At 36.9% G+C, this 12,979-nt stretch overlaps 1 protein-coding gene across 3 annotated transcripts in view; it reads left to right on the plus strand.

The window, feature by feature from the left end:
* Positions 1-11,256, plus strand: part of LOC149817604 (uncharacterized) — an 80,982-nt gene extending 69,726 nt beyond the window's left edge. Inside the window, exons 5-7 of one of the 3 annotated variants that reach the window (XM_089984843.1) lie at positions 9,356-9,478; positions 10,650-10,817; positions 10,904-11,256. In XM_089984843.1, coding sequence (XP_089840969.1) covers positions 9,356-9,478; positions 10,650-10,817; positions 10,904-10,972 — 360 coding nt within the window. In that variant the 3' untranslated portion in view covers positions 10,973-11,256. The remainder of the gene's footprint in view (positions 1-9,355; positions 9,479-10,649; positions 10,818-10,903) is intronic. The other 2 variants (XM_089984844.1, XM_089984845.1) reach the window with 2 other exon arrangements.
* The last annotated feature ends 1,723 nt before the right edge of the window (positions 11,257-12,979 follow it).

Consider the following 12,979-nt stretch of genomic DNA (forward strand, 5'->3'; position numbering starts at 1 on the left):
TGCTTTGTGTATAACTGTTTAGTTATACACTGCCGGTCCCAAGCCCGGATAAAGGAGGAGGGTTGCGGTAGGCCTGTGACAGCCAGCATAAAAACTTTGTCATACCTTATGAAAATGAACCAATATGAGAATTTCGTTGGGGCGTTCCCTACTGAGCGACCCGCTGTACTCTCTAGGCCCGGAGGCAGTGATAAATGGGCAAGGGTTGCTAGGTCGTCGCCCAGAAGCGACGCGTCACACCGGCGCCCGGGTGTGGTGTCAAATAGGCAAGGGTTCCCTCACTTGGTTGGACGGGTGGGGGTAAAGAAGTTAGTCCAAGACCATAAAATTAGGTTAGCCACTTGGAACATAGGGTCTTTAACTGGTAAGTTGGTAGAGTTAGTAGATGTTTTGTGTAGGAGAAAGATTGATATTTTATGTCTTCAAGAGACCAAATGGGTAGGTGAGAAAGCAAAAGTGATAGAACCTTGGGGATATAAGATTTGGTATACAGGAATAAATAGGAATAGGAATGGAGTAGGGATTGTTATGAGTCGTCAGTTTATAGATAATGTAGTTGAGGTCCGTAGGAAGGGTGATAGAATTTTACTTATTAAATTAGTATTAGGTACGGATATTATTAATATTATTAGTGTTTATGCACCTCAAGTAGGTTTAGATGATTCCATTAAGCATCAATTTTGGGAAGATTTAGATGGAGTAGTACAAGGGATATCTTATGGAGAAAAGCTTTTCATCGGCGGTGACCTTAATGGACATGTAGGCATTAGTAGGGATGGATTTGAGAGTATTCATGGAGGCTATGGTATAGGAGAAAGAAATGAAAGTGGAGAAAGGATTTTAGATTTTTGCTTGTCCTATGATATGATCTTAGCAAACACTTGGTTTAGGAAGAGGGAGTCTCACCTAGTAACATTTAAAAGTGGGGTTAATATGAGTCAGATAGATTTTTTCCTACTTAGAAAGAGAGATAGGGGTTGTTGCATCGATTGTAAGGTTATACCGGGAGAAAGTGTAGCTACACAACATAGAGTTTTAATTTTAGATCTTAGAATTAGACAATGCCGCAAAAGGGATAGACATAGGATAGATCCTAAAATTAAGTGGTGGGCACTGAAAGGAGCTAAACAAGGAATGTTTGTAGAGCAGGTAGTTAAGGAAGCTGATTGGTGTCTCGAGGAGGATTCAGAATCAATGTGGAATAAGATAGCGGGTGGCATGAGAAAAGTGGCTAAGGAGGTATTGGGTGAGTCTAAAGGCGGTGCACCACTAGGTAAGGATACATCATGGTGGAACGAGGATGTCAAATTAGCTATTAAGGTTAAAAGAGAGTGTTATAGAAATCTAAGTAAGAGTCGTGATAATGAGAATTTGGAGAAGTATATGTTAGCAAAGAAGGAAGCTAAAAAAGTTGTTCGAAACGCGAGGGCTAAGGTATATAAGGAGGTTTATGACAAGTTGGATACCAAAGAAGGCGAGAAGGATATTTATAGGCTTGCAAAGATGAGAGATAGGAAATCGAAGGATTTGGCTATGGTTAGATGTATCAAAGATGAAACGCAAAGGGTTTTAGTCAAAGATGAGGAGATTAAGGAGAGATGAAAAGATTATTTTGATAAGCTATTTAATGGTAGTCATGCTCAAGATCTTGGAGACTTCTCCATTCCTTTTCATGAGATAAATCGTGACTTCATGCGCAAGATTCAAAAGAAAGAAATTGCAGAGGCTTTGAAGAAAATGAAATCAAGGACAGTTGGCCCAGATGGTATACCTATCGAGGCTTGGAAATGCTTGGGAGAGAAAGGTTTAGAATGGTTGACAAATCTTTTTAACTTGATTTGGCGAACAAATAAGATGCCTAATGAGTGGAGGAAGAGTACTTTGGTGCCTTTATATAAGATTAAGGGTGATATACAAGATTGCACAAACTATCGTGGTATAAAACTCATGAGTCATACTATGAAACTTTGGGAGAGGGTGATTGAGTCTAGGTTGAGGAAGGTTGTCATGATATCGGAGAATCAATTTGGTTTTATGCCTGGAAGATCAACTATGGAAGCTATACATCTTCTTAGACAACTTATTGAAAGATATAGAGAGAGGAACAAAGATTTGCATATGGTTTTTATTGATTTAGAGAAGGCATACGATAGAGTACCTAGGGACGTTCTCTGGTGGACAATGATGAAGAAAGGTGTTTCTCTCAAGTACATTAGTATAATTAAAGATATGTATGAAGGAGTAGTAACCAATGTCCGCACTTGTGGAGGAGTGACAACCAATTTTCCGATAACGGTTGGGTTACATCAAGGATCTGCTTTAAGCCCTTTCCTATTTGCGATAGTGATGGATGAGCTTACGAGATCAATTCAAGAAAAATGTACCGTGGTGTATGTTGTTTGCTGATGATATTGTTTTGATTGATGAGTCTAGAGTTGGGGTTAATGCTAAGTTAGAATTATGGAGACAGACATTGGAAGCTAGAGGTTTTAAGTTGAGTAAGAGTAAGACTGAATATATGGAATGTCGGTTTAGTAAGCAATGAAGTAGTGATGGGAGTGTAGTGAAGTTTGGTGAGCAAGAAATACCGGTGAATGATTATTTCAAATATTTGGGATCCATCATTCAAAAGTATGGAGAAATTGATGGAGATGTAAATCATAGGATAAAGGTTGGGTGGATGAAATGGAAAAGTGCAACTGGAGTGCTGTGCGATCGTAGAATGCCATTGCGGTTGAAGGGAAAGTTTTATAGGACGACTATTAGACCCGCTTTACTATATGGTACGGAATGTTGGGCTGCCAAGAGACATCATATTCAAAAAATGAGTGTAGCTGAGATGCGGATGCTTAGATGGATGTGTGGAAATACAATAAAAGATAAGATTCGGAACAAGGAGATACCTAAGAAGGTAGGTGTTGCACCCATTGAAAATAAGATGCAAGAGAATCGTTTACGGTGGTTTGGACATATTCGGCGAAGGCCTAATAATGCTCCAGTTAGAAGGTTGGAGAAATGGCAAAATATATTAGTTAAAAGAGGTCGGGGTAGGCCTAGGAAGACTTGGATGGAGATGATAGAAAAGGATATGAATGCTTTGAACCTCACCGAGGACATGGCATTGGATAGAAATGATTGGAGGAAAAGGATTCATGTGGAAGACCCAAAATGAATTTCTTTTTTGGTTCATATCGCTGACCCCAATTGTTTTGGGATGAAGGCGTAGTTGTTGTTGTTGTTGTTGTATTGTGTTGCTTTGTGTACCAAACTTTTTTGTTTGTTTGTTTTCTTTTAACTTTATTGCATGCTCATCAAAAGTATCTTTCAGGCTTACTGCATGCTCATAAAGAATCAAGAAAAGTATTTTCAGGCATATTCTATGCTTCATTTCTTTTACTTTCCAGAATGTTTACTTTGCTTCTCAAATTATCTCTTGAAATGTTTGAAGATATAAAAAGCTGTATCTGGATTTTATAAAGTATACACCTTTCTTTTAAAAAAAAATGTTCATTAAACATTCAGAATGTTCATGTCTTTTCCATTCAACTTTCTATCTATATGCACTGGCTTGTGTTTTTCCTCTTTCCTTTTTCCCGAATGATTCCTTGAGTTCTTTTTTCAAATGCAGCTGGGCTCTTAATCCTCGTTGTAGGTGTCAAACTTAAAAATTTTCAATATAGATTTCAAGAAACCTGAAATGCCATGTTGAATACGTTAAAAATAATATTTCTTAAAATGTTGGCTCCATACTATTTTTTTGTTTCATAAATTCATGGAATGATCCTTTAATTCAATTTGTAGTCTTTTGCTCTGAGTTATCCATGGCTTGGAATTTTAATTTTAATATAAAAGATGTGATGGGCATATGGAATAAATGTTTAATCGCCACTTTTATTTGGATGAGAAATTACTAGAATTGTGAAAGTGCAAAGCAAAAGTGGAAAATCATGGCGTTTAAGCCAATCCAAAGGCATAAATAAAATGGAATCTGTAACGACCCCAACTCCTACCTTTGAAAAATGCGGAATATATATATATATATATATATATATATATATATATATATATATATATATATATATATATATATATTTTTTTTTTTTTTTAGAGTCGCGGAAAACTTCCCAGAGACTTGGGGTCCCTACAGTTCCAATTTCAGTTGGATAACCACACACCACAAAGCAACTTACATTTATCAATCATAACCAATCCACTGAATTCTTTTATTAATGAATCAATAAGAGTAATATGTTTCATGTCAAAAGTGAAATATCAAATTGCAGGAAATCAGAAGAACTAAAAGAAAATAACAATTGAGCCACTCTGTCCGTAAGTGAAGCCGTCTGAAACAAATGTGACCCTAGTATCCCTCAGAAGCGAGTCGACTTCACTGATCACCTGTGCCTGTGAAAAACCAATAAAATAAGAGGGTCAGAAATCCGAAGAATTCTGCGTACAGGTTTCCCTAATGAATCAAATAAGAAAAAGAGCATAAATAAGATCCATGTAATATTTGGAGGAATACGATTATAATCAATTACTGAGTCAATTAACAATTCATGCATAATTAAACATTTAACAGGAGGGAACACGAAATATGTAACATTGATCACAACTTAATCAATAAGGCAATTAAATGCAAAAGAGCTCAACATCATACAATGATCAATATAAACAACCAAGTGAACAGGTAAACATGCATGAACTAATGCAGAGCAAGAATATGCATGATTTATGTGCAATGCATGAACCATTTATTATCTTCCATTTAAGTTTTCCTCTTTCCATATGCATGTCCTATTAAATGCACACAATCCTTAAGTTCCTCTTTTTAATTACAGTGGCCCGCGGATACACCAAACGGGTACAATCCCCGAGGTCAAGTAGGGTTCCCGGGGTAGCTTCACACACAATTTGTATTTTATTACCGGGTTCCAAACTTAGCCCTCGACCGATATCAGGAAACAACACCATCCATCGGAACCTTGGAAAACAGCATCCAAAGTCGGGGACACCAGGGAAAACAGCATCCACTGGCGCCACTTTCTTGGTATACCAAAACAAACTCACAGCTGTGACTAACACACCACTCCCGGGTAAAGTGGCGGACTCTCCCTAAAACCGTGGCCAGGAGAAGAACCTCAATATCGGGTTCAGGGGCAACAAAATGCACACGGAGTTTTTGTATCCTCACGGTTTCCCCTAAACCGCAATATCCAAGACTCCCATGCTAGAGCAGGGACATCAAGGAGAAAGTGAATTACATTGTTCTTTACTTTCTTTTATCTAGTTATTAATTCATTTCATTTACATTTGCAAATTTTACATGCAGAATTAATAACATACGCTTGCACATCAGCATGCTAAGCTTTTCACGGGACCACAGCCCGTGACAACATAGAACAGTGCGGTAAAACAACAATATCACATTTGATTTGTTGCAATGCATCAAAAACAATTAAAACGGAGAACAACTAGTTCTCGAGGCTCACCCAGCCCCTGATGATCCAATTTATCATCGATGCACCACATGCAAAAACCATGAATAGCATACCACAAAGCATCACTTTTGAATGTTTCACAATGTACATTTATGCATGCCAATTAAAAATGCGCACTAAACAATGATAAGCATATGCATGCATATGAATTCGCAGTCTCATATTTATTGCATGTGTCCCTCGGATTTGCATATTCATGTCAACGGCATGATTTCATTGAGTGTTTGTATGCATGCTTTCCCTGCAATACACACGTACAACGGCTATGTGCACACTCATACATCCACTCGCATGTAGACATACTTCAATTCCATGTAGACTCATGCATGAGAAAACAGCCAAGTGTTACCATTAGTAACGCAGCATAAGCTATCCTACGTATCTTGATCACCATGTAAATGGGCATGAACAAAATGCATAAACATAAATCAATATAGATTTGGTGTCCTAAGATTTCTTTTTATTATGATAAAAATGCACAACCCTTGCACCAAAACTTTTTCCAGGAATTTTGAAGGTTGACAAATAATATGAATATTAGGCATATGGTCTATGTAGCACTGGTGAACACTGGGCGACCTGGACCAAGACCATGTTGGCTTACCAAACAGAAGCTTCTAGCACTGGTTACTGGACCAAAAAGAGTTATGTAGAAAAGTCACCCAAAACACGAGTCAACAATTCACCAATCATACACCACAATCTTAGTAAACCATGTACAATCTTTCTAGGACACTGAACTTGGAAACAGATTTTTTTGCAAAGGTAGTCACATTCATATATATATTGTTCACGAGATAAAGTATAACCAGAACATTTACATATGTTGAACATAAAGTAACATATAACAAGAAACCATTATACACATGTTGGTCATGAGATAAAATATAACCAGGGTAACACTATAAAATCGGTATAACTGTTGTGTGTGTGTGTACAATAATGGGGTAATGATAGGTTCAGCCCCCCCTACATAACCAACCGAGCGTGTATGCATATGTTGCAGTCAGACAATCTGGACATATGTTAAGTCTGGTCCCCCAATTAAAATTTGTTTGGCCTTCATATAAAGAATGACTATTATGCACTTTACAATTAAATAGGGGTATTTCTACTTACAAGAAAATAACATAACATGATGTATATTAACTGGATGGGTGGAATGTAATGTACAGGTTACATGGTCTAATCTAGCATCCCAAAAACAGACTGGTTTAGACTTCCAGACCCAACAAGCATATCAGAGTATTTGATAAGAGTGAGCATTAGCATACCAAAAAGGTTTTCAGTTTGCAGGCATAATAATCATAACTTCTAAGTTATTATTATTCATCTCTTCACTGACAGCAGCTAAAACAAAACACAGAAATGCAGCCTACTCAAAACAACAGAATATGCAAGACCATAAAAAAAAAAGATCAAGTAATCGATATTATTAATAAAAGACCAGATAACTTGGATCATTACAATATATATATATATATATATATATATATATGCAGGATAATAAAAATAACACACCCCTTTTTAGTATAGACAAAACAGAATTTCTAATCCCCATTTCATATCTAAATGAACTGGTCTATTGAAAAATAAATGAATGTAGCCAAAACCATAAAAGATCTAGACAACTTTTGATTTCAGCAAGCACGTCTAATTATATACTACACAAGGTCATATACATTCCAATAGAATAGACAAACTCTTAAAAGAAATGGGATCCCTAAAATCAGTACCTACGAAAAAAAACCTTTTATGATATTCAGCATACACACAGAACTAAGGTTTTGCAATGATTTAGTCCACTCATAGGGAGTGTATTGCAAACCCTTACACATCCTTGGAACAAATACCCCACAAAATCACGATAGACCCCACTTATGCTAAACAATACCAAACCAGCCACACAATCTCAACATGTGCAACTTGATTCCTCAAAAAATACTGAAAATCAGATTACTAGACTATCGGTCATGGAGAAAACTTCTGCTAGACAAACCTATCAGCCACAAAACTAATTTCGATAGCATCTTCAACCCACCCAATAAGGTACCAGTATAACCCATAGCCTCAAATTTCACAAAAATGACGATTTGGGGTTCCGACGACTCAAACCCCCAAATCTGCCCCTCTAGCGATTTTCCTAAAATATTCCATGGAAAACAAAATTTGCACCCTCTTTCCCACTCGAAATCAAGAGGAAAAACCCGTACCTTTACAATCCGATGTTTTGGGGGTTGCGGCTGACGTGAGGAGGCGAGCTATTCCACCGGCCTCGACTGCTCCGGTGTCGTGATGGTCGCACGCAAGGGAAGAGGACAGGAGAAGAGGGCTGGTGGTGGCTGCAGCTTTCCGGCGACCCCCAGCCTTCCACTGTACGCCCACACGAGAGAGAGATGAGGGAAGGGAGAAACGAGGGAGACGAGGGAAGAGGGTGAGACCCCCCTCTTCCACTTCCCATTTATCGCCGAAACCCCCCCCCCCTCTTTTCTTGCCGATATGGGTGGGGGTTTCGGTTACGCCTGCGTAACCCCCCCCCCCCTCTTTCCCCCTTTTCTGCTCTGCTACAACCCTATCGGGCAACCCTATCGGGTTGCCCCTTTCTTTAAAAGGGTTACACAGGGGGTGCGGCTCGGGTCCGGACCCGAGGCCCGTAACCCGACCCCCAACCATATGGATCCATCAGTTGGATCCGAATGGATCCAACTGTGGATCCTCGGATAATAAAAAAAATTTAAATTTAAATTTTATTTATATATTATATTATTAGTTTTATTATGAATATGGATATAAAGGCCATTTTATGGATCTTAGATCCATATGTTGGATCCATTTGGATCCAAACACGGATCCAACCTTCAATACTCGGTTTTTCTTTTCTTTTTCCTTTTTTTTTCTACTATTAATTATTTATTTAACTATTATAAGTATAGTTTTAATACCCCATGGTGGGTTATTTACACGTTCTTTTATGGATCCGGTAACGGATCCGAGGCCCAAATTTAGAAAAATACTCGTTGTTTTCAAATAAATTTGAATAAATAATTTACAAAATTTGAGGTTATTACAGAATCCATGTGAGGAATCATCACACAACAAGGATGGGACTTTTTGAAGTTGGGAAGAGGAGATATGTTGAAGAGACTTCTGACAAATTGGCAGACAATTATTGAATTGTGTCACTAAGTTATGTCATTCAAAGAGAATAGGGTCGGCATCAAAGTTATACCTAATTTTCATAAACAAAAAAGAAAAATCAAATTACACTTCCTAACTACCGTAGATTACATTTGCATTCATGGGGATGCTACTCCAGCTATTAAGTTGGGAATCCCTGCTACACATTGGAATGCCTCTCCACCCATGAGATAAGACCTCCCATGAATGTGAGCATGCTTCCCTAAAGCTTTGTCAGCTTTACAAAAGATATTTACTTTATGCTGCCCAAGTATGCTTTCCACTCTAACCTAATTTACTTTTTCCTACTAGTTTTCAATAAGTCTCCGGAAACCTCAAAAAAATTCCCAAATCTTTTAACCCAATTTTCTCTCTGGAATGATAACAATAAGAGTCAGTCATGTTTTTTGAACAAGACTTTTTTGTCTAGCAAGAGAATCAGGGTTACATCAATAATTCTTTGAATAAGAGCTCATCCTCTGCATTATTTTGGTTTGCATGACGCAAGTCAAAATGCCCAAACTGCATTCCAGCATTTTGTGGAATTTACTTTTTCAATTCATAATACACATCCTTTTTTCATTTATGTGGCATATGTTGCGTACTCCATTGACCAGAAAATTTTCATGGTACTTTGAGGCCGACAGTTAAAGCCAGTTATCTGAAATCTGGTACAGCAACAATTTTCTGTAGGCGTCAATGACACCACACGTTTATTAGAGAGGATGCCTAGGATTAAGGCAATGCCAGAGAGTTCTGCATCTTCTGAAAGTCGGAAAGAATCACCAGTTCAACTTCAAGTAAGTTCCTCTCACTGGGTCCATGAGCTGTTTTACTAACTGTTTCTTTAATCATCATCGACTTAACGTCCATACATAAGCCCTGCATATTGTTATTGGGTAAGAAATTCATGTTCATGCTTTGCGATTGAAAGTTTATGGGCTGTTTACTAACAATTTCTTTAAATCATCAATAACATAATGGCAATACATAAACTTCATTAATGTTTTGTGAAACTGCTGAACATTGCTGCTGGCTTGGTAGCCCATTTTCATGACATGTTCCTTATTCATGTGGTTGTCATTGTAAAATTAGCCTTCATTTTCATTTTGTGTAGAGGTTTTCATGAAAGTTTGGTAACATGAACATGGATTAAAGTCTATTGAGCAGTTTTATTGTGTTTCTATTTTTTAGTTTACTTTTGATTGGTTCATTAATTGAGCACCAATGTCAGACAATACCTAATATTTAGGTGTGGCCTGCCTACTCTAAACCTAGTACCTTGAATACAGAACAGATGTGTACCTTGTGATCGTGGAACCAATACTTAACAGCTCAAGCTAATTCAAGTAGAAGAAACAAAAACATAAATATACATGGAATATTATGGCTCAATTCAGTAATCATGATGGCTTTGTTTGGTGGTAAACAAATGCACCTAAATTATGATTAATTTGTAAAGATGATCAACAAACCATGAAAACACATTTACCCTCTTGTTTTGTAGTTGAGATTCCTCTCAGATCATGTTTAGAGTGACCGGGAGTGATAAATTGAAGAAAGTTATTGTGATTGTGCTTACGGAAAACTTGCATGCCTCTGTTTTCACTTGGGTTTTCTGATACCTTTGTATATGATGTGACTGTGACTGACTTTCTCGTTACTTGCATAGCATTTATATTTGGGTCAATTTTATATTTTGATATGGCCTGTGTGATCAAATGAACTAAGAAGTCATGATATAGTGCTTTATTTTGCATTTATGAGCTAGTCAAGGCATACTCTCTTATTGGACACCAAATTGTTATTCTGTGGTCAGCATTTTTCAGTTCTTGTTTGTAGTTTCATCTTCACCTTTTTGTTTATGCTATTCCGTTGAAATCTTCATCTATTTATATTTAAAAGAAAAGGGAACTAATGGGATGCTTCTTTTGATGTGATGTCCCTCTGAATGCTGTGTTCTTTAAGCAGGCTGTGTTATTAGCATCAGATTGCAATCCAAAGTTGTTGATAAAGCATTTCCCAAGTTTGACATGCAGCAGAGGAGTTCCTTTGATCTCCATTAAAGATAATAGGTCTGGCTCTTTGCGACTAGGTGAACTTGTGAAGCTGAAGACAGCTGTGGCTATTGGGGTAAAGGTCTGAACCTGATAATCCACTATCCTTGCTGTTTTTGTTCCTCATTTTATAAAGCTGTTGTATGTGAAGATTGTGTTTTCACGTAGGCCAATGCGAGCGGTATCAATAAGTTTATCGCAGATGTTCTTGATAGAAGGTGCTTCAGTGGAGAATAAAATGGTTGTTATGGGTCCATATTTCAAGCAAACAATTGTATTTGCATGCTCGGGACCAACAAAAGCAAATGAAAAGGAATCAAGCATCGGGTGCTCAGTAGTTATTTATTCGTTTGCTAGCTGCTGTAATTCATATTACTGTTCTTGTTTCAAACAGTCAGTCTGTTCTTGTGAAACTCGAATAATCCCCACAATTTTAACTAGGATCCTGATGTCATGCAAGAATATGCTGATGCTCTGGGCACTAACAGAAAATTACAAGGATATATTGGATGGCGTTCTTTTCAGCTGCTTCCAGTATAAGGGGATATAGGAGCTCCACCTATGGGTGCTTCGAATATTTCCAGAATAGGGGAACCAATGGAATTTTGGGAAATTCCAAGACCATTTTTGGTATAATACCCTTGCAAAGAATTGAACCGTTATGTAATTATTTTATAAAGAAAATGTCACGTTCCTATTTATTTTGAAATGGTAAGCTTTAAATATAAGAGCTCATTTTAGCTGTCGCCAACTCTTCACCTAGTTGCATCATAAGTAGGCCATAGACATGGCAAGCTCATCTGGCCTGGATGAGTTAGTCTAATTACCCAGAATTCTATCATTAACTATTACATTACACCTTTTTGTTTTTCGGTTGGTGATAAGCAAGCTGAACGATAACCCCGTGTGGACACAAACTCGAGACCCCTTGGTACCTTACCATCCAGTCAACGAATCAAAATTTTTTTATTAGAAAAAATCATATTTCTACATTTGAATAGGTAAAGTTTCCTATAATTTTCAATTAAGATGAGATGATCAGGTCTTGAGTAAATATTAACTACATATGTGCATGTGTGTGTGTGTGTGTGTTTATAGATGCTTTAAAAAATAAGAGATTGAGACCTATTTCAGTATATATTTATTTTGGGTGGATGGCCGAGCTATAAATTACCCACAGTTCGACCTAACCATCCAGGTATCTCATTCTATCCCTATTACGTTGCAATTGTGACTAGTAAGAAATGGATGACTTCAAGGGGCCTTTCTGATGTCATGGATCATTCTCCACATCCTCTTTAATGCCATCAAGCTTAGCAATGACATTGACTATTTTCAATGTCGTGGACGTACAAAGTTAATTTCAAAAGGACGTGCGTATATTGGTGATTATATTTTCAGAAACGTGTCCATTTTTATAAAAGAATTACCTAGGCTGTGGGGATGGGCAACTTTTGCCCTTTTTCATGACGTACAATGATTTATTACAGCTCTTTACACATATAAATGATACAATGATTTTTTTTTCTTTAAGTCACAGATTTAAGGCTTTTGATGTACAGAAGACAGTGGAAAGAAATGACAGGCCGGTTACTATTTTGTTTTAGCACAGCTCATTTTTAGTAGGAGGATATATTGCTTGCTTGCATACCTAAATAGCTAAGGGTGTAAAATAACGAAAAATGATTACTGTAATGCAAAATTGATGCATTTTTAGAAATGTCCCATAATTTTTAAAATTTCACTAGCCCAAATTTGTAAATGTTTGACTTTTTTAAGACCATTTTATCCTTCGTACGAGCGAATCTCTTGAAGTTCACACGATATATCAGTATGCTCTCCAAGTATTACAAACTCTCACTAAAAGATAGATTCACATATTCTTTTTGTAGACTTCATGATATTCGCATGACCAAATTTGCGAACTTGTAATTGAAACCTATCGAAACTTTACAAATATTTACTAAATTTGCATATATAATATGAAGTTTGCATAACCAAATTTGTGAACTTTCTATAATTAAAACCTATTGAAAGTTTATAAATATTTTATTAAATTCGCATATATACACAGTTTGCATAACCAAATTTGTGAATTTCCTGTAACTGAAACCTATTGAACTTCACAAATATTTTTATTAAATTTGCATATATAGTACAAAGTTTGCATAGAACCGTGCAAACCTCCTGTTACTGAAACCTCATAACTTCATAAATACTAAATTAAATTTTTATATATAATAC

This window comes from Nuphar pumila, chromosome 13 (assembly GCF_984573655.1).
Source record: "Nuphar pumila chromosome 13, dmNupPumi1.hap1.1, whole genome shotgun sequence".
NCBI classification, from domain to species: Eukaryota; Viridiplantae; Streptophyta; class Magnoliopsida; order Nymphaeales; family Nymphaeaceae; genus Nuphar; species Nuphar pumila.